The sequence below is a fragment of the Malaya genurostris genome, chromosome 2, assembly GCF_030247185.1.
Source record: "Malaya genurostris strain Urasoe2022 chromosome 2, Malgen_1.1, whole genome shotgun sequence".
In the NCBI taxonomy this organism is placed as follows: domain Eukaryota; kingdom Metazoa; phylum Arthropoda; class Insecta; order Diptera; family Culicidae; genus Malaya; species Malaya genurostris.
Window position 1 is genome coordinate 115,038,035 of NC_080571.1, and position 27,449 is coordinate 115,065,483.

Below are 27,449 nucleotides of genomic sequence, written 5' to 3' on the forward strand. Positions count from 1 at the left end.
CAATAAAATGGACCTAATGAATATGTATCAGTCAAGTCATAACATTGTAGAACGTAGTACTTTCTGCGAAAATTTGTGAGTTGGTTCACCAAAATCGAAAAGATATTCAACAGTGCGATATTCAAACGTCCTTAAGCAAGATGTTATCGGTTCGTAATACCCGAACGTCATTCGATGAATTCTCGGCTGCAGTAAATTGCATTATTTAATCTCCAGTCTGATGGTGACTTGGGAATTCCTATTTTTGTGGCCTTTTACGAAATGGAACAGAAAACCAGTGAATCAATTCTTGATTGAAAATAATTCCGCCAGATGCCACACGGCTTGTCTGTTTGGTGGACATATGTCACCGGGACAGGTTATTCTTAAGCAGCTTGGGAAACCGCTAGTCCCGGGTTGGCGGTTCAATGCATAGGGCACTGGTTTTACAAACCAGTTGTCGTATGTTCGAGCCCCGACCTGGAAGGATTCGTAGTGTCAGTAGGATCTTAGCACCAGCCATGCAATGGTTCTGTACACTCTGAATCGGGTGTAAAGTCTGTGGAAACAGAAGGTCAAATTCCACTACAGGAATGTAAAACCAAAACTTTGCTTTGGGAAACCGCTACCGATACTTTATGGCTATCTATGCTGCTCTGTAAGTGAAGCCGAACCGGATCGTATTTAGGCATTTTCATATTGTAGCGGACGAAATAAAACTTGCGTACACGTAATAACCAGGAACGGAATAAAAACACGAAGCGGACTAGTTGGCATTTCCGGGACAGTGTTGGTAGAAAACGTTATCTTGTTTTCCTAACTTCGCAACATGCCATTGGATATCACACACCCTAATTCAAACTTGATAATTTGAAACTAAATATTGTTCTACTGAAACAAAAACCAATAGTCTTACGCATTCAACGGGCTCAGAAAACTCCAGGCAAAGGAAATTCCACTTACCTGCCATTGAGACTGGCTTCTTCTAACACACGAATGCTGACGCGTTCCGGTCGCTGCACATTGGTATTGATGACAGTATGACTTTGAGGCCCTGTTGTACTCATGTTGACCGCAGCGTTGATGATCGATTGGTTGGAAATTTCTAGTGTTCGTTCGATTTCCCCATTCACCAGATCACCGATAGTTTTCACCGTACTCGTCGAAGGTGCCAGAGGATGAGTCAGCTTTTCCTGTGACAGATGGCGTCTCAATGCCATTTTTGCTGGTGAAACCTGGGTGTAATCTGGCTGTGAAGATGAAGAACCGGGCCGAGAATTGTTACCACCCATTTGTTGAGACTGCTGTTGCTGCTGCTGTTGTTGTAGAAGTTGTTGTTGACTTGAAGAAACATTGATATAACGTACGTTTCCTCCGGATGTTTGATAGTCACCATCAAGCGAGGTGGATGACGAACTTCGTGAATGACTTTGCAGTATGGATACATCCACTGGATTTCGAGCATCGTATCGAAACTGTTCTGGTGCTTTGAATTCCATCTTTCCTTCGATAGAGCCCCTATGGAGCAGATGATGATTCTGTGGATCCACCACAACAGTTTGAGATTGACTAAAGTGCATAACCATCTGGTTTTGACGAAGTTCACGAGCCTCGCGTTCTCTCTCGTGTTGTTGTTGTTGTAGTATCTGCTGATGGGTACTGTTGCTTCCCGGCGAATGATGATTGATCGGCATACCTTTCTGATAATATTTGGAGCTCGGTGAGATTTTCGTACTTTGGCTATTGCCGTGTCCTTTGTACGGCGATATGGGAGAAGTCGTTATGGTCGTGGTAGCGTTCAGATGATGCGCCGTAGTTGTCGATACATTCAGCAATGATGGATGAACACCAGTAGCGTGAGGTAGGTGATGTTGGCTTCCACTGCTGTTATTGCCACCGCGCCCAACGATCTCGTGAACACTGTTGTGAAGCGAACCGGATTGCGGCAAAGCGTTGGACGTAAGATATACCGTTTTTCCATACGAAGATGATTTGGTCGGAGAAATGTGTTCCCCCGCATGACCTAGCTGCCCTTGCTGTGAAACTTCCCTCGAATGCGACACCGGAACTCCGGTTGATTGTTGTTGCGATGCACCCGCACTAATGCTCTTCGGAGGACCTTGCAGAACTGAAGTAATGATACTTTTTAGTCGATCTTCGAAATTGACCACTTTATGCGAGTCTTGCAGTTTTGATCGGGGTTCTGTTTTAATACTCGTTGAGCTGCCTCCCATCGGTGCTCCAACCATTTCTCCGGTTGGACCAGGTACATAGTTTTTAGAGAGGTTTACACTGGCAGTATTGTTTGCGCTACTGTTATTGCGATGGTGGGATTTATTAAGACTCTGTGGAGCAGGCATCAGTGCAGAATCACCCGGGTGATGGTGGAGGGAATGACCGTGTGTCGATTGTTGTTGTTGCTGTTGATGCTGCGCTTGGTGTTGATGTTGCAAATGATGATTTTTACTATCACGGTCCTTCTGATACTTGCCAGAATTGTTGGCGAGCAATTTTCCCGCTTCGATTTGCCTTCCCGTTTCCAGTATCTTCTGTGCCAATATCTCTGGGTTATTTTCCTCGATCTTTCCAATATCCGGTATTTCGGGCCATTCTTGAGATCGTGTTCGATGTTCACGAGATTTTCGTTGAGATCGGGATGATCCGGAACTGTGCTTCGACGAAGGCGGTTGAGTTGCGTGACCACTAACTGCACTTGGATGTGATTGCGATTGTCCCGAATGCCTCGTCTCTTCCCCTCGTTGACTGTGTGTATCTCTGGAGGAGTGATGTTGTGCCTGTTGTGATTGATCCCTTTGCTGAGAAACAATTGACGCTTGCAAAATAGCCGCGGCTTTCCTTTCTTCTGCAAGCTTTTCAACTACACTTAGTTCGTTTTCTAAACTAGAAACTTGTGCATACAGTTTCTTTCTTTGTGTTAATGTGTTGGCGATTTCTTTCAGTACCAGTTCGTTAGACGTTTTCGGCGTCATTTCTATATCTTCTGATTTAATGTACTTTTCAGCTATCTTTTGCACGTGCTGCGAAGCAAGGCGTTTTTGTTCTTGTTCAATCGAGGCGACCTGGTTTTGCAGTTTAGCTGCCATGACCTGCAGCTCTTTGTGTCGACCGACAATTTCTTTAGCCTTACAAAGTAAATCGTTTTGACTGGTGGTGCTAATTCCAAGCTCATTCATGCGAGCCTTCAGCAAAGCAACGCTGTCGTCAATGAGAACTTTAATTTGTTTCTCCAGCTGACCAGCTCGATTTAACAATCGCTGGTTTCGCTCCTTTTCCCGTTCGATTTGTTGCTGAACGTTATCTTTATATGCAGGTTTTCGCATTGCTTCAATCGTTTTCATGAATTGGGCTTTATACAAGTCCAACAAAATTTGCAAACCGTACGGTGTTTCCGATGGCGCATCAGGGATGTCCAGTTCGCTATGTTGCATATCGCCAGCTAGCGATGTCAGCAACTGATCTACGCATCCCGGGGCCGGCGGAAGTCGTTTGCCAATAGCTTGCTCAGAAGTACTTAGAAGTGTTTCACTGTGCAGCAGATCAAGACCATTGATTTTCAGTGCTCGTCTTTGTCTGCCTTTCTTGACGCGTCCCCGTTTCTTCGTAGCTGCGGCTTCTTTGGCAGCCTGTTGAGCTGCTATTGTCGCCGGATCTTTTTTAGTTGTTTTCGTTCGGGTAATCTTTCTGCGCTTCTTCGTGGCCACCGGGATGCGTCCGTTACGAAGCACTGGTGAGTTGTTGTTCTCTTCCTCCGATGGGCTGCTTTTCTCCTTGCCACTGCACCAGTCGGACCACGTTTTTCTCGTTGGCAGTGCATTTGTGTCGGTTTCACTGTCCGAGCTGGTTTCATCATTAGTGATAATCGACTTCGAAGTGACATCTTTCTTCGACCTAGACGCCCGAGTATTAGAACTACCAGCTTGATCGCCGTTATCGACACCTTTCGTTTTCAACCGCTGAAAATACCGTTCCAACTTAGTGCGATCAATCAGATGCAAGTAGTATGACACGGGTTTTCCAGTCCATGAAACAGAACCTCTCAGAGGGGACATTTCACTAACATGCATAATTGTTCCTATGTCACTGAGATTGCGGTCAGTTATGCGGAAGTTGAGTGGACAGAAACTTTTCGACGATACAATCCTCGCTCCATCCTTCAGATCGGCGAATCGTTCCTTCAGTTGATGATCGACGTTGGGTCCGAAGGCAAAGTTATTTACGAACACAATGGTTGCCGAGGTAATCTTCTCTCGATGTTCGTCAGCCAGAAAATCACCTTTGATTAGTTCATAATCACCATATTTCTTACCAAACCATCGCATCCACAGCTTAAACGTGGAAGTCATTCCTTCCGCATATCGTGACGGAACGTCAGCTTTTTCTATTCCGTAGCAGATTTTCACTGGGGTCGAGGCAGCCATTTGCAGTACCACTTGGCCTACGCCAGAACCCAGATCTACGAATACATCATCTCCAGTAATTTTGAACTGATCGATCATCTGACAGATGAGATCGAATGAAGTTTCGCCGTAGACTTCCGGTGAGAACGGTTCGTACTGGTTCAACTTTTCCGGTTCGATAACGGCCTGGTTGTACACTTGTTGTATTATGTGTCTCAAGAGACCACGTGAGGGATAGGTGAATCGTTGACTCGAAAGAGATGTGCCTTTTTCCTAAAAAAAAACGATAAACAAGAGAAAACAATATATACAACACTCCACCAATGGTGACAATTGTAAATGTAAACTTACCAACGCAGCCACACTATCGATCGCCTTGTTGAATCGATCGCAAAGATTTTTCATTGCATCGTAATCGCCAGTATCGAGATCATTAAGGTTGATTTCTTCGATGGCAGATTTAATCTCGGGCATGTCCTCGCAAACCCACCGCACATTCTCGATCAGCTCAATCCCGTTGTCGTGTCCGCCACCGATGGAGAATGGCCAATTATATAGAAACGGTTCTGCCCCAGCCGGGGACTGCAGTTTAAGCTCTTTGTAGTTTGGAGTTGCCATCTTGCTAAACTTTAAACACTTATTACAGGAATTATTCACTTTTTTCTTCTCTCTATCTCAAAGGCAACTTTTTCCCAGGTGTTAGTAACATTGTGGATCTGTAATCAAAACAAACGAAAAAAGTGAGGTTAGAATGTGGTTTCAATCGTATACTGATACATCGAAAACGAAAACGGTGCGCTTCTATTTCCGCAAAGAGCGACGGTCAACAACCTTGATTTGCTATAATGGATTGTACAAGTATCGAGACAAGCTGTCTGCCTGTTTGTGGGTGCTATCCTCTGTTCTCGGTTTCGATGCCAACCTATTCAGGGGTTTGCTACGTGCATCAATATACCTCATAACAGCTACATCATAGTGAATGCACCCACGGATAGATACCGCGTTGTCGCGTGTGGTTTCGCGTTTCGGAAAGCACGTGGTCTTTTTGTGTCAGCCACATTATTGTCGGACTGTGTAGTGCAAATCACGTGATTTTCTACACCAAGCCAATCCAAAATAGCTCATTCTGTCGCTTTTCTAGTACGTGTGATACTACTCGGGTCACGATTGAGTAGCAAATAATGAATGTTCGTTCTATAGCACCGTTGAATTTGAATCTTCAAGTAATCTTTATTTTCAGGGAAGTAAGTTTTGACTGACTGCATCCTTTAACCAGATTATTCTGATCATATGATGTGCGGTTATCGAAAATATTGCTATAAACACGTGGTTAGATAAAACTAACAATAGGAACTGTCAATGCAGCTAGAAAAATCTATTCTTAATCTACTTAATGATATGGTAATGTCTTTTCCTTGCCATTCAGACAGTCTCATTATAAAAAATATTTTTCATTAGGATAATTTCTGATTTGAATTTTGGACGATATTTGACACATTCATTCGATTAGTTCACGAAAGTGTGAATCAACGCTTACATCGCATATTCGACAACATTTCCGAAACCAAAAGTATTAGCAATATTACATTTGAACTTGATTGATTGATTTTTTGGGGATTGAAAAAAAGGCGTGATCAAGACCCGTCGCTAACACAAGAAGAACTTGCGAAATCATTCGGAGTTACTCAGTCGGCCGGTCTGAGGTCAACGTTTAAAGCAATGGGAATGATCCGAAAGGTAGGTAATTTGGTACCGTATGAATTGAAGCCAAGGGACGTCGTACACCGTTTCTTCACATGCAATCAACTGTTGCAACGGTTCATCAATAAGAGCAAACACTTCTGTGAACTTTAATTAATAGAGAGTACTGGCCATGCTATGAAAAACTTGCTAGGAAAAACGAAAATTCAACGATAAACGTTTTATGTCGTTGTTTTTGCGTGCCCCACGCTTCTGCAAACCATACACCAGAGTGCTCACCGGCGTGTACACCTCTGTGAAAGTGTCTGCATCCACCTCAGAGAATTTGATAGCTCTGCTCTAGCACTTTGGTGCGATTCAATGCTAGAGGTAAATGAAAATAAACATTATTTTTTAACATAATCTCCAAAATAGTTAAATTCAAGAACAACATATTTAATTCTTTCAATTCTGAAGTTTATCTAACGCCAACAAGCGAATATGAGAAAATTACATTTTATCAAAGTAAACGTATAAGAGCATCCAAATCAAATTGGATCGCTTCACGTGACGTTTGCTGCCAGTCAGAAGCCTGCCTTTGACGTAACTTATTGGAGACCTAAGCATCAGAAAAATTTCGCTTATATTTTCGAGTAAGTTTCGCTTATAGCGTGCTTTCATAGTTTCGCTTCATTTGTTTCTGAGCGATGATGTTTAACTGATGTGTGTGTGCGTATGAGTGTATGTAACGTTTTTTTGCAATAACTTTTCTCGGAGATGTATGAACCGATTTTCACAAACTTAGATTTAAATGAAAGGTCTTGCGGTCCCATATCAAATTCCTGAATATTATTTGAATTCGACTTCCGGATCCAGTTTTATGGGGAAAAATGTACAAAAAATTGTTAAAAGAAATGCACCAACTTTTCTCGATGATGGCTAAACCGATTTTCACAAACTTAGATTCAAATGAAAGCTCACATACAAAATTCCTGAATTTTCTTTGGATCTGACTTCCGGTTTTGGAGTTATGGGGTAAAACGTGCAAAAAAAATATTTGTACTCAGAGATGGCGTAACCGATTTCAACAAACTTTGTTTCAAATGAATGAACCCATACCAAATTTCTGAATTTCATTTAGGTCCGGAATTATAGGGTAAATTGTGTAAAAACTTCGATAAAATTACTTAGAAGGGTGAAACAAAACACGAAGAAAAAATTCTGAACTGACCCCAAAACTACTCCATTCGATAATCATTATCAGTAGACGGCCAAACAAACTAATTTCGGCTATCCTAGTTCCCAGATTCCGATTCCGGATAAATACATTTGCTTTGGAAGAACCGATAAAGTTTTGGTCCGGTTTTAGCATTCAAAGTTATTTTGTCCAATTCTTGCAGAAAAGATGTTTTCAAACGATTCTTGCATTGCAAAATCCATGTCCGGTTTTTGCTCTCAATGTTTTCATCCGATTTTTGCATTCAAAAATACTTAAACGGGTTTTCTAAACTAAGTTGTACTTGTCCGATTTTTATTTTCAGTCGTTCATATATGATAGTATGCTTGGTATAAGAAAGGCATCATTCAACCACTAGGTGGATTAATACAGGTTTTTCTAAATGGAATTTCCTACTTCCTACTACTTCCTTTATTATTTATTTGAATGGTTAATTGATTATATTGGTTGATCTGTGCAGCCGACTACCGAGAAAAAAATATTAATTTATCAAACTATCAAATATATTCATACGATATATGTTATTTCTGTTATTAACTTTGTAATATTAACGGATCTGCGCAATAACACATGGATCAATAAGTCCCGAGACTAAAGCAGAGATGGCGCTCGTAGTAAACCAGTAACCACGTCTTTCTAGAGTACTAACCTTTGCTTGAAACGAGTCAAAATTTTAAGTCGATCCGACCAGAAACAGCGGAGTTATCGAGGTTGGAGTAAAGTCGTTTTGTAGTTTGTTTAAAAAATGGAAAAAACCGAGTTTCGTGTTTTGATAAAACATTGTTTTTTAATGGGTAAAAACACCGTGCAAGCGAAACAATGAATTGAAAAATGTTATCCGGACTCTTGTCCATCAAAAGCAACGATTTGTCGGTGGTTCGCCGAGTTTAAACGTGGTCGTACCGACACAAATAACGTGGAACGCTCGGGTAGACCTGTGGAAGCCGTTACACCGGAAAATGTGAGTGAAGTGACAAAAATTATAATGAAAGATCGTAAAGTGAAGCTCCGTGAGATTGCTGAGATGACACAGATATCATATGGAAGTGTATTTACAATCCTTCATGAAAAATTGAGCATGAAAAAGGTTTTTTCCAAGTGGATGCCGCGATTGCTTTCGATGGAACAAAATGCACCCAGCCACGAGTCGATGAAAACAATGGCGAAATTGAATGAATTGGGCTTTGATCTGCTTCCCCACCCCCTATACTCGCCAGATTTAGCCCCCAGTGACTACTGGCTCTTTGCTGATCATAAAAAAATGCTCCAGGGAAAAAGATTTGGCTCAAATGAGGAGGTCATCGCTGAAACTGAAGCTTATTTTGAAGCGAAAGATAAATTTTTTTATAAACATGATATCGAAAAATTGGAAAAACTTTGGAACCATTGTATCACCCTAAAAGGTGAATAAAAAAAATTTTTGCAAAAAAAATTTTGTTTCCATTGTTAGTCTCGGGACTTATTGATCCATGTGTTAGTTGATTTTTATCATTCAATTTATAATCTTGAAAGACAAGCAATAACATGGAAATAGAAAAAAATACCAAATAAAACTTTTCTTCTAAGCTAACCGGAAACAGGATAGTTGAATGAAATTTAATGAAGAAATAATTTAGTAAAATAGAGTAATCAGATGTGAAATGTGGAAAAAATCTGATAACAGACATGGAAGAAATCTAGGCGGGCACTGTCCGAAGAAAGATAATTGATTCTACCAATCTCCTAGTGAGCTCCAGCCGCTATAATATTACTAATTGAAACGAGATGGACTAAACTGTAAATGTCTAAATCCGACCACTTCTCAGTAGGTTTTATTTCCCTGAATTTCTGGTATGCACCCCTTAAGGATCATTACGTACATTTTATTTTGTACGTATTTCATAGATCTATGTATTCATATATGCAGTGCAACCAGTTTATCAAAGTGGCTTGCACGATTGAGTATCAAACAATCTTTTTCAGCAATAATTTATTCTCAAACGAACGTTAAACCAGACTTTTTAGATGAAATTCAGTTTTGATAAGTTTTGCTCACATTTTATGACTGTAGATTTCAATTCCCTAATTAAAAAGTTAGCAACACTGCTTCAATGAATTTGTATTAGATTGCGCTACACAAAATAAACAAAACTAAATATTTTCTGTTACAAAAGCAGTTTTCCGGAAAAATAAAAAGTTTTACGACAATTAAAGGTTCATATTTTGCGGGTTTACTTATAGAAGGTACGTAAATCTTTATATCGCAATAATTTCTGCAAGAGGAAATCCATATAGGAATGTGTTTGTCGCTAATCAAATGTGTTAGTGGATGTAAGCTGATACTGAAATATTTTTTCTCGAGCAGTTTTAAGGAAATCGGAAGAGTTTTAGACTAAGATTTTCGCTTTTCTTGAATTGCATTTTTAAACAGAATGATCCGATTGGTTTATTTTTCAACCATATGGAAGATTTGTTGATTAAAATAAGGAAAAGAAGCGCCGGAATTTGTTTTACGCACACATTGTTGACATTACTCATACGCTTGCAAAGAGTCTTGCTCCTTAAAAGAAAAGCTTTCATTCCTCAAAAATGTAGACATATTCCAAAGCAAGTGCTAAAGCAGTTCTAACATGTGACCGAACGTTATTGTGAGTGAAAATTACTAATTTGTGTCTAATTTCGTATTTTTATACACCAAATTGATGCGATACACATTATGCGAAGTTCAAAATATCAGCGCAGGCTTTGAACAGAAGATATTGTGATTGATTTTAGTCAGTATTTGCAACTAATCTAATATCCAACATTACATTCAGTAATAGCCGTTCAACCGAGAAGGTTGTGTATAGAAGCGTACAGTTTAACAACGCTGGTTAGTTTACACGCGTTAAATACGACAACGGTTGAACTACAGGTAGAGACATGTTGGCAGCAGCCGTTAAAACGTATAGTCGTGCTGCATAAGAGAGCCCTAGTGCTGGGCCAAGCTGGTGAAGGAAACAACAAAGGGCGTTTCCCAAGCTCTACCCAGGCCACAATACACAGCCACAAGTGCTGAGCAAGAGAGTGCAAAGGCACATCGAAGAAGGAGAGTGCAAAGGCACATAGAAGCAGGAGAGTGCAAAGGCACACCGGTGCGAAGGCACTTCGGTGCAGAAGCATATCGGTGCGGAGCACAAGGAAGAAGGAGACAAGACAACTCGGTCTTTCCACTGCCATACATGCAGCTGGCGAAGACAAAAGTAAATCGGAAATCGAGTGGTGCTGGATGTCAGGTAGCAGTAGCATCACATCCAACAATCAGCATCCAACAAGAACATCTAGAGCAACGAGAATCTACACGGCAGTGCAACGGAGATAGACAACAATTTCAAGGTAGAAGTTTATTTTTTTTCCTTTTGATTGAGTACTGTGTAGTTTTGGTTTCATTTTTTATATTAAAATTTGATTAAAAATTTTAATGTGATGGATGAATCCATGGACGTAAATCCTAGCATGAATCCGATACCCCCACGAACGAAAAAATATCAGGAGAGCTCTTCTGGGCCTTGGATAGTCTTTTTTAGACGTATATCAAAGCCATTAAACATTTTACAAATTAATAAAGGTTTGACATCACGATACTCTTCAATCAAAGAGATCATAAAAGTAAATAACGATAAAATTCGTGTTGTGGTAAATAATTTGAAACACGCGAATGATATTGTCTCTTCGGAACATTTCATTAAAGAGTATAAAGTTTACATACCCTCCAAAGATGTCGAAATTGACGGTGTTGTTACCGAAGCGAGTCTTTCGGTAGATGATTTACTCAAGCATGGTGTTGGTCGTTTCAAGAACTCTATGCTTGAGGGTGTGAAAATACTGGAGTGCAAACAACTGTACTCAGTAGTTCATGAAGAGGGAAAGAAAGTTTATCGCCCATCAGACTCGTTTCGAGTGACATTTGCCGGGTCTGCGTTGCCGTCCCATGTCTATGTCGATAAAATTCGCCTCCCTGTTCGGCTTTTTGTTCCAAATGTAATGAATTGTACGAACTGCAAAAAATTCGGCCACACAGCTACTTACTGTAGTAATAAACCAAAATGTATTAAGTGTGAAGGACCTCATAAAGATAATGATTGCAACAAGGAAATTGAAAAATGTATTTATTGTGGAGAAAGTCCTCATGAGGATATTTCAGTATGCACTGCATTTAAAGTACACAAAGACAAAATTAAGCTTTCTTTAAAAGCACGGTCTAAGCGCACATATGCAGAAATGCTTAAAACGGTCATTGATGTCCCCCCTTTGGAAACCGAAAACGGGTTTTCAAATCTAGAGGAACCAGAGGACTCTGACTCTGACGAAAATAGTGAAGGTAATTCGTTTATCACTACCCAAGGGTCAGTTAAGAGAAAGAAGTCTTCTTCCAAATTACCAAAAAAGACACCTAAAGTTTCATCTTCAAAAAAAGATCCCCGTGTTAAACAAAAAAAGTCAAAACCAAAAACAGTGCCTCCTGGTTTGTCAAATTCACAAACCAATCCAGGATCTAGCACAGAAAAAGGTAATAATCCTGTGGGCTCTATTTCACAGCCACCAACAGGATTACTGAAGTTTTCGGAAATTGTTGAATGGATTTTCTCTGTATTCAATATATCTGAACCCTTGAAGACCCTCATAATGGCATTCCTTCCAATAGCTAGAAATTTTTTGAAGCAGTTATCAGCTCAATGGCCAATTGTCTCAGGTTTTGTATCTTTTGATGGATAATTTATCACCCGCCGCAAATGATACAATCACTGTCCTGCAGTGGAATTGTCGAAGTATCATGCCAAAACTTGATTCATTTAAAATTTTACTGCATAGCCAAAAATGTGATGTATTTGCTTTATGCGAAACATGGCTTACTTCAAACATAGCTTTAAATTTTAATGATTTTAACATTATACGTCTCGATAGAGACTCTCCGTATGGTGGAGTGCTTTTGGGAATTAAGAAATGCTATTCCTTTTATAGATTAAACATCCCTTCAACTTCTAGTATAGAAGTTATTGCTTGCCAAATAAACATTAAAGGCAAAGATATTTGCATAGCTTCGGTTTATATTCCTCCAAAAGCACAAGTTGGACAGCGACAGCTTAATGAAATGGTTGAAGCCCTTCCTGCTCCACGATTGATTCTGGGGGATTTAAATTCGCACGGAATGATGTGGGGTTCCGTTTACAATGATAGCAGATCATCTTTAATACAAAACATTTGTGACAATTTTAGCATGACGGTATTAAATATGGGTAGCATGACACGGATCCCAAGACCTCCTGCACGCCCAAGTGCATTAGATCTATCTCTTTGCTCAACATCAATTCGACTAGATTGCACCTGGAAAATATTGCCTGATTTACACGGTAGCGATCATTTACCAATCATCATCTCAATTAGCAATAGCAATTGCATTGCTACTTCAGCTAGTATTCCATATGATTTGACAAAAAATATCGACTGGATTAAATACCAAAGTAGTATCTCTAGTATTTTGAATTCAATGGAAGAGCTCCCTCCACTTGAAGAATATGACTTCCTCATTTGTTCGATTCTGGAGGCAGCAGAACAATCCCAAACTAAACGCTTTCCTGGGCCAACGACTAACAGAAGGCCTCCCAACCCCTGGTGGGACAAAGAGTGCTCAGAGGCTAAACTCGCAAAACAAAATGCTTGCAAGACGTTTCTAAAACGGGGAGGAGGAACTCCTCAGAATTTTGAAAAACTTATGGTTTTAGAAACCAAGTACAAGAGCATACTTCGAGCCAAAAAATGTAGCTATTGGAGAAATTTTGTCGAAGGTTTGTCAAGAGAAACCTCAATGAGCACTCTTTGGAACACGGCCAGACGAATGAGGAATCGTAACGTGGGCAATGAGAGTGATGAATACTCGAACCGATGGATATTTGACTTTGCTAGGAAAGTTTGCCCAGATTCTGTTCCTACGCAGAGCATTATACGGGAATCTCCTCCAAATAATGGTTTTATTAATAACCCATTTTCAATGATGGAATTTTCTATAGCACTCTTGTCTTGTAACAATAACGCTCCTGGGTTGGACAGAATTAAATTCAACTTGGTGAAGAATCTGCCCGACCTTGCAAAAAGACGTTTGTTGGAATTGTTCAACAAGTTTCTTGAGCAAAATATTGTTCCACCTGACTGGAGACAAGTGAAAGTTATCGCCATTCAAAAGCCGGGGAAACCAGCTTCCAATCACAACTCATATAGACCCATTGCGATGTTGTCCTGCATCAGAAAATTGTTCGAAAAAATTATTCTACGACGTCTCGACACTTGGGTCGAGACGAACGGTTTGTTGTCAGATACTCAGTTTGGCTTCCGTAGAAATAAAGGGACGAATGATTGCCTTGCATTACTTTCGTCTGACATCCAAATTGCCTTCGCTCAAAAGCAACAAATGGCATCTGTATTTTTAGACATTAAAGGAGCATTTGATTCAGTTTCCATTGATGTTCTTTCAGACAAGCTCCACCAAAATGGACTCCCAGCGGATATAAATAATTATTTGCACAACCTTTTGTCAGAGAAACGCATGCATTTTTCACATGGCGATTTGGCAACACTCAGAAATAGTTACATGGGTCTCCCGCAAGGCTCATGCCTCAGTCCACTCCTCTATAATTTTTACGTAAATGACATTGACAGCTGTCTAGTAACCCCATGTACACTAAGACAATTGGCAGATGATGGCGTGGTTTCAGTTACTGGACCCAAAGCTATTGATCTGCATAAACCATTGCAAGATACCTTAGATAACTTGTCCGTTTGGGCTGTTCATCTTGGTATCGAATTCTCTGCGGAGAAAACAGAGTTAGTCGTCTTTTCAAGAAAGCATGATCCCGCGCAGCTTCAGCTCCATATGATGGGAAGAATGATCCAACAGGTTTTAACTTTTAAATACCTCGGGGTGTGGTTCGATTCCAAATGCAAGTGGGGAGGACACATTAGGTATCTGATAACGAAATGCCAACAAAGAGTAAATTTTCTTCGAACAATAACAGGATCTTGGTGGGGTGCTCATCCGCAAGATCTAATAAAATTGTATCAAACAACGATACTTTCAGTTATGGAATATGGATGCGTTTGTATTCGTTCCGCTGCAAACTCTCATATTATCAAACTTGAGCGAATTCAGTACCGTTGTTTGCGAATTGCCTTAGGCTGCATGCATTCAACACATACAATGAGTCTTGAAGTTCTGGCGGGAGTTCTTCCATTAAAAGATCGATTTTGGGAGCTTTCATCACGCCTGCTAATAAGATGTGAGGTGCTGAATCCCATGGTAATTAATAATTTCGAACGACTAGTCGAGCTTCGATCTCAAACAAAATTCATGACAGTATATTTTAACCATATGTCACAAGAAATCAACCCTTCAAGATATATTCCTATCCGTGTCAGCATCCTAAGTGCCCCTGACTCAACTTTATTTCTCGATACATCCATGCAGCGCGAAGTGCGTGGAATCCCGGATCATCTACGCTCGACGGAAATCCCAAAAATATTTTCAAGTAAGTTCAGGCATATTGACTCTGAGAAAATGTTTTACACGGACGGATCGCGAATTGAAGAAGCGACAGGGTTTGGTATGTTCAACAATAATGTTTCGGCCTCATTTAGGCTTCAAGAACCTGCATCTGTTTATATAGCAGAGCTAGCAGCAGTTCATTATAGTTTGAGTGTAATCGTCACATTATCTCCAAACCATTATTTCCTCTTCACAGATAGTCTGAGTGCAATTGAAGCCATTCGCTCAAACATGACTGGCAAGACTGAACCGTTTTTCCTGGGCAAAATAAAACAGTGCCTGAACGACATATTGAACAATAATTATCTAATCACTATAGTCTGGGTCCCGGCTCATTGCTCCATTCCTGGCAATGAAAGAGCCGATATTTTAGCCAAACGTGGTGCTATTGAGGGTGAAATTTATGAGCGACCGATTGCTTTCAACGAATTCTATATCCAGCTGGCAAGCTTCTTGGGATAGAGATGATCTGGGTCGGTGGATGCACTCAATTATTCCGAAAATATCGACAAAGGCATGGTTCAGGGGACTGGATGTGAGTAGGGATTTCATTCGTGTGATGTCCAGACTCATGTCCAATCACTACACGTTAGATGCACATCTCCTTCGAATTGGGCTCTCCGAGACTAATCATTGTGCTTGCGGAGAAGGTTATCGGGATATTGATCATGTCGTTTGGACATGCGTGGAGTATCGTGATGTCAGATCTCAACTAATAAATTCTTTGCGTACCCAAGGTAGACTATCCAATATCCCAGTTCGAGACATTCTTGCTTGTCGTGACCTTTCATACATGAAACTCATTTATCATTTCATAAATAAAATTGGAGTTTCAATTTAATAAAGGCCCCTTTTAAGACTTAGCTCTGATCCCAGCTGCGTCCATGAGTTCAACCAATAGCTAAATTAGAATAAAAATTATGTAATGATACAAACAAACTCGAAACAGTTTATGAAATTATCAACAAAATGTCTGAAAATAACAGCTTATTTTATAATTTATAGAAGGTAATCGTTTGGTTCAAATAATATTTCCGAGTAGATTTCATAATTAATGACGAGTTACCTAAGATGATATTTAAGTAATAAGAGAATATGTTTTAATAAATGCAAAACGTTGTGACTATGTAAAAGTGATGCTACGGCGAAGAAAAACTTATGTAAACTGCCTTAAGAAATAAACGTATTTATGAAAAAAAAAACTTAGGTAATAGAGATAAATTCTATGTAGGTAAATAAAAAAAAAAGTTTTTAAAATAAAGCGAATATCTCATAAAAGATTTTTTTACATTATTCAAATCTTCAGCAAAAATACTTGAAATGTTTTTTTCTTTGAAATGAGATAGAAAAAAAATTTTTTCGTCAAAAACAAAATTATTTTTTATCGAAATCGGTAATACCCCCTTAACAAAAATTAAGGTGCTACTTTCAAAAGAAGCGTTATATAATTTTGTAAAACTTCTTCGAAGACACGTTAGCTCTTAAAAATCAGTGAAAGTACAGACTTTTGACCGTCTTTTTCCAGTTTTGGACCACTGTGCGCCCTCTGTTTCTTAACCATTCATGGTTTCAGCATGGCCATAGTGAAAATGAGTCACACGAATAGTACTCAAGATATTCTCATTGGAAAATAAATTGGATAAGGTACATGTTCTCCTATAAGTATTATAAAAGTTTGCTGCATTAAGTTTCATATTTCGCTTCGGTACAAGGTTTTCTAGGTAAAAAGTAAAATTATGCATAAATTTTCCAGAAAAGCATAAACTTATGCTTCTACAAAATTATGAAATTTTATATTTTCTACAATTATGCCAAACGAAGTATGCATAAAAAATAACTCGAAACAAGTTATGACTAGAAAACTAGTTTTAAGGGGGTTGCCATAATTCAGTAATTAAAACTAACTTTGAAAAGATCTAAAAAAAAAGTTCCACCGAGTTCCACTTCGATTTTTTTTATGATATTGGGCACATCTTTTCCTACAAATTTTGTAAAAATCAGCTGCATAAAGTTGCATATTTCGCTTCGGTGCAAGGTTTTATCCTAGGTAAAATAAAGGTAATATGTTGCATAACTTTGCCAGGAAAGAACAAACCTATGCACTACCTTCAACAAAAATATGCGATTTTATAAATTCTAAAATTATTCCAAACAAAGTATGCATAACAAAATAACTCGAAACAATTTATGAATAAAAAACTGATTTTAAGGGGGTTGCCATAAAAACGCTTTGTATATCCGAAACGGTGCGACCTAGACTTTTGGTATATTTGACAAAGTAAATTATTTTTAATAGTTCTAAAACTTTGTAGAAGAAAAAAAAATTCTATCTTTTCAAAAAAAAAGTTATGGTTACATTTTTTGTCAAAGTAGGCCATGAACAATTAATGATAGGATCAAATTACGCGGTATATATTTGTAAATAATTTCTTCAAAGCAACTATATGCATTAAAAGAACGGTTTGGCAGCTACTGATTTATGTCCACGTTTTTATTGATTCGAACCACTGTACGCCGTCCGGTGTACTACTTGTATTCGGTTTTTGTTTTCCGAGTGCTCCAAGTTTTCAGTGAGAGAGTCGCGAAGTCGAATGAAGAAAACAGCGATTTAGAAGAAAAATTTTCAAAAAGAAGCTTATGTCTTTTTCTCCAATACAACCTCGTATTTATAATTGCCAATATAGAAAAGACAACCGCGAATGAAAGTAGTAGTAGTGTGCCATCTAGTGGCTAGTATTCATTTCAGTGTTAACATTTTTTTCGGTGACTGTGCGCCATATAGGGTAAGGGCTCCCTATTTCATCTCATTTGTAAGGACGTTACCTTAAAAACCTGATTTACCCACCAAAATCACTACGTATTTTTCATATTTCTGCTTAATTCGCCTTGCTCCACATTGGGAATTGATTCCCATTCCTTGGAAATTAAAATAATAATTAAAAAATCATCTAAATCCACTTCTGATATGTTCACTACTGTGCTCCTAATTTCATCTAAAAGGTTTTGTATTCATCCTATCGTTGGTACTTTATTCATCCCATAAATTAGCAATGGCAACAGCAATCAAAACCAAAATATTGCACTATTCCGTCTCAGGTTCAAAATTTTCCTTAAAAAGGGCCTAATGCAAACTATGACACAACACACGACATTTAAAAAAAATTTGGAATCATTTCGACGTTTAAATTTTTTTTTAATCATTCTTATTACCTTTCGTTTCAAATTTAAAATTTAACTCTGCAGTTAATTTGGAGAACTTAAAAAAAAAACAAAAAAAGAACTGTTACTATTTAGGCGTTAGCCCTTCTAAAAACAAAATGTAGAACCAGAGATGCCATTCATACAGAATTATCTGTATTGTATAGATTTTAGCGTTCGCGTTCGTTAAATCAGATTACAGATTTTCTAAATTTAATACAGATTTGTAAAGGTTCATCAAAAGTAAGAAGTAAAACGTTAGACATTTCTCTCTGAGTATCTATTAGTATTTGATTACAGTACTTCTTTAAAAGTTTATTAATCAACGGACAAATCACATGTTACAATGAAAATCTTTTGTGCAAATGTTTGATGATGAACACTGATAAACATTTATATTAAAATTTAAAAACAATTTGAATTTGATTCATTTTATTAGTGAAAACAGATAGAGCAGATATATATTTTCAATGAAAATATCTGGCATCTCTGTGCACAGCCGATGAAACACACACATTTAACAGTGTTATGGTGACGTATAGCGGAAAGAAACCAGTGCTATTAGATTTACCACAATGGTTATTTGATTAGTATTTAACACGCTCTATTTGGTAATATTAGAATCCGAAACAGTTTTATTTATATATAAATATCAATGATATAATTAAACTTAAGTCACGGATACCAGAAAACACTTGTTGATGATAATTTAAAGAAGAAAAAATATTTTTTTTTAATTTAACATTATGGTTTCCCTTGGCAACCTTACGATACAAAGTGAGATGAAAACAAAGCGCAATCAAGTGAATTAAGTGCAAATTTTCATCTCATATTTTTCATTGCTTTTATTGCTTATCAGGTAATTTCAGAAGTCTTTAATCGTTGAATAAACAAGTGGAAAGTGAACATCACTAACTATAAAGTCATCCAACATTGAATAGTGGTGTAATTATGTGAAATAGTGATCATGTTTTGAGACGAATCGATTAGTAAATATTCAGAAACATGATGAATTGTAAAACTTCAGACGAAAGTGGTTCCTAAATCAAAAAGTGAGTTTATTTTAAATAAAAAAAGCGATCGTTGAAGGCTTTTTAACTATTTTTTTCAATTGGAAAGGGTGGCAAAACATAGAATAAATGTTTAAAAACGTTCCACAGTTTTGTTCAGGTACATTTAAAGATATGATAAATGTTCAAAGTTATGAGGTGAAGGAATGAGATGAAAATAGGAGCTGAGATGAAATAGGGAGCCCTTACCCTAGCTGCAAATTGCAGTAGCCAATTCAACCATTTATGTTGGTTGAAAACAACGTTTTATTTATCTAATTCAACTGAAAATAGTTGAATGGTAATGAAGTGTGTCTTACCTAAGAGATGACAGCATGTTTAATTGGTTTATTCAGCTTAAAAAATAGCCATTTCAAAAAATATTTTATTGTTATTAAGGGAATGAAAATTTAAAAATTTAAATCAGCAAAAGTAAGGTTTTTTAGTTGTCTCAAAAAATAACTAACTAAAATCAGAAAATCAACTAATATTTTTGCCAAAATGCTAATTTTGGCCTTTCCATGCAGGAAGAAAACGCTTCAAAGGATTCAGAATAAAATTCTGAAAATGATTTTGAAGCGTCCTCCCTGGTTTAGAACAAATGAGTGACACAGACTCACAAATATAGAACCATTAGATGTAATGTCACATAATATTATAAGCAAATTCCGACAAAAATCGATGCAATCTTCAATTGAATCGATAAGCTCTCTGTATTAGTTAGTAAGTTAGTATATAAGTTACTTATCACCATTACACAATACAAGTAGGTTTACAATTTTCACTGCACAAACATCACAGAACTGCGGAAACAAATGATGTCTAAAGGGTAATTACCAAATCATGTATATAATAGGGCGGAAAAGTCACCACTTGTGGCTAAACACCCAATTTTAATCTTAATAATTTAAGTTTAACTCATATTTCATGTGCGTTGCTAAGTGCGAAACTAACACAGTTTTTTAAAAAGTGTTTGTTTGATGAAACTACCCTGGGTCAGTTTCAGTTTTCTCAACCGAGAACGACACTAATAAACGAACCTACTTCAGTTGTACCGGCTCCTAGTTCCCGGTGGTGGTCAAAAACTCCACAACGGAATTCACTTCATGCTCCCAGAGAAGCCTCATCCTTATTATTCCACATACGTAGGCTCAAATGAAAGGTTTTATGATTTCGCCAACTGATATTAAGTTTTAACCGAATTTGACTCCCGCTTTCGAAACTAGAGAGTGAAGTGTGCTGAAAATTTCAAACCGTCATTTAGGGTGAAGCTTTAAAAAAACGAGAAAATTTTTCTTAATTTTACTCATAATTGTTTAATCAATGGAAAGGTTATGTTAGTTTATACCCAAATAAACTTTTTAGTTTTTATCGAAGTTTCAAATAAATTTTTTTAGAAGTATCGTCTAATAATATTTATGAAAGTATAAGTAATATGAGAAAGGCATAATTACACCACTAGGTGGATTAAAATAGGATTTTGCTAAATTTAATTATTTTTTATGTATTTATGTGGATTTTTTTTCGAGTACGCTGCGTCGTATGTGAATGTTGGCCACGTAGAACATTAAAATTTTTCGTATGTTTGCTGTCAAACTTCTACAGTATAAGTTCTTCTCGTTTTTACTGTGCCAGACGCCCATCATTGGAATGTGATCAACAGATTAAACTTTATTGGCGTAACAAACATTTATGTGTCGATTTCAAGAATTTTTTAAGAGCCTAAGCCTGATATAAAAATGCATTACATTACCGCACAGTAAATTCTAGTAAGTATCGGTACCTTTTTTCCTGCAACATTTGTTAAAGCCTACCACCCAATGGCCTCAATTCGAACATCACATAAACATTATCAAAGCGAATTAAAGTAACATTTCCACAAGCATGCCAAACGGCAAAACACGGAGAAATAGCTATCCAGAAATAGCTCCTCTTCAATAATAACACGAAAGAGGGTATCACAATAAAGTGCACTTTCTCTCCAGTTCGAGTGGGTGGGGATTCGATGCAACAACAGCAACCTCTCACCCACTTTCCATCTCAAGCACAGAATTCACAGAATTCATCCAGAACGCAGAGAAAATAGTTTCCGCCTTTTCGCCTATACGGTAGCTAGTTTCGATTGTTTCTCAGCATCACAGCCATGGCGCGTTACTTTACTACTCTGCTGGTAGCAATCCGATAAAACGCTGACGATGAACAAAATACAAAAAAAAAAAATAACAGTAGGTTCGGTGAAGCAAAGTCTACCCGCGGGGTGGTCGGTACTGTCGGGTGGGGTGGAACAGCCGAGGATGGAAATCACAACAATAACAAAAAATCGATGTTTCACTTCACTTCTCGCATTCTCTTCCTATGTGGGGCGTTTGCTTTTATTGATTTTTCTTTTGCTGTCTCTACTTGTGCTCACACATTTCACCACCAACCGAGAATGGTGCTGTCACTCACTCATCTTTTCATTCCTCGTTCCACAAAAATAGATAACAATTCCGTCCGAGGGCGGGATGATTTTTCACCGCTATTTCGGCGAAGATATTGCCTTCCGTAGCCGCTCCCAGATTGGTTTATGTTATTTTCGTTGTGGCGACGGAGGGGTCCACTTATTCAAACATGTTCCAAAATGGCATATACTATATAACCCAGTAATCACCTGTGAGACACATTAGAAACGTAGCTCACATTTGGCACATACAACGCGGACGTCACCAACGAATGAACGAACGAACGAGCGAATCAAACTTTCCTCGAGGATTTCCCTAAGCAGACTGTGCTGAGACCGACCGAGAACGTGAGCGAGTTTAAACTTTTCTGGTCCGAGCTCCGTTGGAAAATCGATAGAATATTGATTTATTTTTCCTCACTCGTTTTCATGGTACACAAAACATACACATAGAAATGGGAGCTTAGCATAGCGGCTGGGCAGCATAGCAAAGGCAGCAGTAATGGAAGCGCTTGCGGTGGAAGTCGGGGTTTTTTTTTGCATGGGCACGTGGAATGACGGAGTGAGACGAAGTTGCGGTCAGTGGTGCTAGATGTTTGGATCGTTCTATCAAAATAATCTTGTTTATCTTTTTCTTGTCGCATTCACAGTCTCATTAAAAACAGTTATTTTCAATAAGATAAATTCTGACCCGAATTCGGGATGAACATGAACTTAGCAAAGCAAATAGGTTCATAACTTGTTGCTGATTAGTTAGATTTTTTACTTTTTATTTTTACGAGAGCTTCGCCAAGTTCATATGAAGTTAACTAAGCAGCGCTCCTAAATAACCTTGAAAACACATCGAAACCCAGTGAACAATTTGTTTCTAATTAGTTGCTAATTAGTTGCAAAGGTTCAGAAATTGTTTCTATTGGTTTTACGACTGCTTCGCAAAGTTCAAATGAAAGTAACAAAACATCCTAAAACAAACTCCAAACGAAGCTGGACGCAGAGAAAATTTTGCTGCCAGTTACTCCATTGGTTTTTTTGATAGCTGCGATTTCAGATTTCTTGCTACATTTTTTATTTCTATTTTACGGGTGCATTGTTTGAATGTAGTGTCTCTCCAAAAACAAGTTCTTCGTTTAAAGGTAGCATCTCTCCAGAAACGAACCGAGAGACAGTGAATAATTTGTTGCTTGTTAGTTTGTATTTATCAGGACCAAATTGGCTCAAGTGACATGTTCCCTACGTTATTTGCTGGGTGGCAACAAGTTCAAATCCTTTGCAAATCATTAGTAACAAATTATTCATTGGATTTCGATTTGTTTCTTTTTTTAAAGATATTTTTATTCAGGCCTATTTGCGTACAAGCTTTACGTGGCCGATTGAGCCGATTTTCTAAATAATTTTTTTTTTGAGTTGGATCTCGTTGTTACCCTTTTTCTAGAGGGAGAGGAGCTTCCATTTCCCTTCTGCGAGGATTGAGGGGCATTTCGTTCGTGGTTCGTCTCGTCATCCATTGCCGCGTCGATGGTATTGTTGTCGATTTCCGTCTTGTTTTCGTTGCTAGTTGCTGTAGATGCACCTTGTTGCATATTGGTTGCAATTGCTGGTTGGTTGGAGGGTAAGTTGTTAACTGCAGCTGGTGTACTTCGTTCTATAGGGGATGATGATGGATTCGTTGCTTCATTGTTGTTGGTGGCTGTCACCGGTGTACTGGGGTTGCTTGGGGCTGGTGTGAAGGAAGCACCGTTGTCCTTTGGTGTAGTTGTCTCCTTGTCCAGTTTATCACATGGCTTACCGTAGTGAGCAGCTTTTTGGCAATATTGACATGTGGCCATCCGATTATCATAGGTAACAAGTGATTTGCACGGAATTCTTGTATCTTGACCGAAAATCACATAAGAAGGTATAGGCTTCTCCAAGTGTATGCGTAATAAACGTACGCCATTTAGAATACCGGGGAAAAAATTCTTCCACTTTTCTTTTTCGAGAGAGAGAATCTCTCCGTATTGGGACATAGTTTTGCGAAAATATGAATCGGTGACGCTTGAGGGAAGATCATGCACACGCACTTCTATAGCACTATCTTCCATATATACTGGAATGTTGTACTTAATGTTCTCGTGCTCCACATAGTGCACATTGTTATTGTCTTTTGTGAATTGAATTGCACCCAACTCTTTATAAAACTGGATGTAAACAACATTATTTGTCTTATTGCATTGAAGTAAATGCTCACGTTTAATGTCAAGATGCATTTGCTCCTTAAGCAAACCTTCAAGTTCTCGTATCGAAGGTCGAATTTTGCATTGCATGGAGTCAACAACAATTGTATTCTTTCGTGTCGGCGGTAGCTTTTGTTCGTTTGGTTCACTCATTTCGAGGTCGTTCTATTGTTCACTATACAATATTGTACTTGGTTTCTTCTGTCCCGAACGTAAGGGGTTTTGTTTTATCGACTGACTTGGATGCGAACCGAGTTTGCCGTATAAAAATAAAAACAGAAACTTAGCAACAAATACAAAACCTTCGCGACAAACTAGAAACATATTATTCGTTGGATTTCGATTTGTTTTCAAGTTTATTCAGGAGGACAGCTTCGTTAACTTCATATGAACTCGTAAAAATGAAAATAAGCAACAAATTCAAAACCATCGTATCTAATTAGCAACAATTTCTTCATCAATTCACGTTATTGTAGGGTAATATTTTTCAATATTTATCATTGTTTCAAAGAGCAAGAAACGGTGATAAATATTTTCACGAGTGCATCGTTAATTTCACATGAAGTTGATGAAGCACCCCTCCTAAATTTCAATTTGATTTGAAACGGGAAAATAGTACTTTAAAAAACTGTTTTCAATCGTTACGATCCAAATAAAAGTCCTATAGTCCAATAGGTTCTCATTGAGACTATAAGAGCCTATGTGATTATTAGACGATATTCGTTTCATCTGGAACTGGCAAAATATTTATATTGATTCATACTGCTTGCATTGTTAGAAGAACACAACTTCTTACACCCTAATACCATTCGAAGAAGTTCGTCGAGATAAGCAAATTTGAGTGCGAAAAATAATTTAATTAATTTTTCTCGGAGATGGCTGACCCAATTTCTACAAACTTAGACTCATAAGAATAATCCTATGCTCCCATAAAAGGTTTCTGAATTTCATTTGGATCCGACTTCTGGTTCCAGAGATGCAGGATGATATATGTTATGAAAATAAAATAATGTCACTCTTTTAGCTAGTAGATGGCTGAACCGATTTCGTCCATCTAACATTCAAATGAAAGGTCTTGAGGTCCCATAAAAATTGCTTGTTTTCTAATCAGATCCGACTTCCGGTTCAGGAGATACAGGGTGATTAGTGTAAAAATTTCACATAAATTTATCGGGTATCCAAAATATTTTTTGGAACGACCTACGATTTCTCTAAGATGGCTACACTGATTTTTATACAAATTAGAATCTAATGAAATGGTTTACAATCCATTAGGCGAATTTAACTGGCTTCGGCTACACCGAATTACGAATTCCGTCTCCAAAGGTATCGGGAATAGAGAAGCTAAAAGAAGGCTAAAACGAATTCAATAAACAAAAATTCAAATTAAAATAAACTTATGGTTCCATCCAAATTTGCTGTATTCTATCCGACTCCGACTTCCAATTACGAATCTACAGGGTGATGAGTTTTTAAAATTCAAACCGTCATAAAAGATGATGATACCAAAAAATTTTCAAAGTTGGACTCAAAACTATTTCAATTTATTCGTCATACTAATTCATGGACATGAACTATTTTTGGTTATGCTGGACTCTGAATACCGTTTCTGGACGTTCCGCAAATAATGACAAAAACTTTTAAAAGGAATTCACTTCTACATCTCATGGAATGCTTAATCGATTGTACATCTCATATACAACCAACTTAAGATTTCAAGTATCTCTAGTCGTTGTGTTAAAGCACAGATTCAAGAAGACAAGGAATTACTCAACTCAGTTCGGAAATTTGTTATTTTCTCTGTCACGTTTGGCTCTGTGAGCACTTGTATGCACACCTTCACAGAGGTTCAGTGAGTTATTTTTATGGCAGTTAAAAACAAATTGATGCCTCAGTTGCAACGTCGAAGCGGTTTCATTGATGCAGTTATGGGCAGATTTGCTCGATGTGTCTTCTATTATATCGAAACAAGTTTTATAAAAAAAAATGCTCATCTAGAAGTTTATCGTTATTTCATTGTAGTGAAAACACACGCGAACAACAAACTGTTACATCTGGTATTATACCACATAAGCAGTACACAACTCGTATATTTTGTCACGAGACGACACCTGTTTTAATCCACCTTGTGGTGTAATGATGCCTTTCTCATTAACATTTCATTAGAAATCAATGTAAGTTCCGATGTAGCTTTTGACAATCTATTTCCAGAGCCGGAACTAGGGTGGTCGTCAAATGGTGAGATAACTAAGTCCTTACAAGTTCCTATCTTATGCCTCCCCGTGTATCTATGATGACATTTCATCAATAGAACGGCGTCGACTGGGTTCTATCGCTTTCTGCGTTAGTAGTAGAATGAGAGGGCGCGAAATGGCTTATAAATTAAAGCCCATCTTAAAATGAAATATTTTTTAGATTTATATCGTTTATTTATCCCCGGTTTTAACCTAGGAAATGCAATGTTTATCATAGTATATTACAACATATAATTCTGTAACATTTTTTTATATATTAAATAGAATTATATTACATTATATATAATTATCATCATTATTATTATTTTTAAAAGAAACATACATGTTTCGATTGAGTCAACTGAACGAAAACGAAACCAAACAAGAACCTGTGCTCTTGTTACTACTGTATAAACAATTCAAGTTAAATGGGTAGTAATACTTTTCAAGCAGGATAATGAAACATTATCAATATAATCATTTGTAGTCACAGCGGATGAATTTGGTTGTGTTTTGAAAACGTTGTAAGTTTTCGTTCTACCGAACACGCTATACGAAATTGAACAAAGCACGTTGTGTGCTTCGTTCGCAAAGGTGATTGTGTTTTCTTTCCTTCTTCTTATGATCCCGACGAACTGAGTAGAAAGGTATATGACACTCGGTCCTTCGGGCCTCGGTGGTAAAGTCGGTTTTCACAATGATTGCATAGTCTTTCTATGTGAGAGAGGCAATTTTTTTTGTGTTATGTTCTGGGCCTTTGAAGAATCGGAAATATTTCATAATACCATAAAACATCATAGAATATAAATACGTCGAAAAATTTTATTTTCGTATTTCATAATTTTTATACGATGAGTTAAAGTTTATTGCATTATCTGTGATGTGTCAAGGTTTCATTCAAATATATTTTTTCATAAAAACATACTTTCAAAAAAGTTTCTTCGGGATTATTTTTTGAATTCTCCAAATCAAATGATTCTAAAATTACGTCGAAGATAAATCGAAAACCTTTTATAATATTAAAAGATCAGATTTTTCGGTTAACATCAATAGACCTTAATCACTCCTAAGTTGTTAACAATTTTTCTATTTTCACTTGATATTCGTATTTTTTTTCAATTCTTTGAATCCTTCGTTTGTTTCCATGCTACCTTTAGTAAAGCTCATACACAATGAGCACTTTTTAAACAATAGCAAGAATAGTATTTTGCCTTTCTCATAAAGAAAGGTTATGTAATCACTGTGAAAATCGAATTTTGAACCGTGGCCCGGAGGGCCGAGTGTCATATACCATTCGACTCAGTCTGTCGAGTACGCAAAATGTTTGTGTGTGTGTTTTTTTGTTGGAGGTGAAATCGCCGGATCATCAAGCTACCTGCACATAAGTGAACTTGGTATGTGGGAGTCGAACCCGAACTAAAACACCCCCTAAGCTTCGTTCCCCTC

At 37.8% G+C, this 27,449-nt stretch overlaps 1 protein-coding gene across 7 annotated transcripts in view; it reads right to left on the reverse strand.

The window, feature by feature from the left end:
- The window catches only part of LOC131432628 (histone-lysine N-methyltransferase, H3 lysine-79 specific), a 65,832-nt gene that overhangs the window by 24,761 nt on the left and 13,622 nt on the right, over positions 1 to 27,449 (reverse strand). For 5 of the 7 annotated variants that reach the window (XR_009229926.1, XR_009229925.1, XR_009229924.1 and 2 more), the window contains exons 2-3: positions 4,749 to 5,113; positions 943 to 4,670 (exon numbers count right to left, since the gene is read on the reverse strand). Coding sequence is in view for 3 of the 7 variants with exons in the window: in XM_058599019.1 (XP_058455002.1) it covers positions 943 to 4,670; positions 4,749 to 5,015 (3,995 nt within the window). In the remaining 4 variants the exon portion in view is untranslated. Of the gene's footprint in view, positions 1 to 942; positions 4,671 to 4,748; positions 5,114 to 20,899; positions 21,064 to 21,766; positions 21,894 to 27,449 lie in introns of those variants that run through there. The other 2 variants (XM_058599020.1, XM_058599021.1) reach the window with 2 other exon arrangements.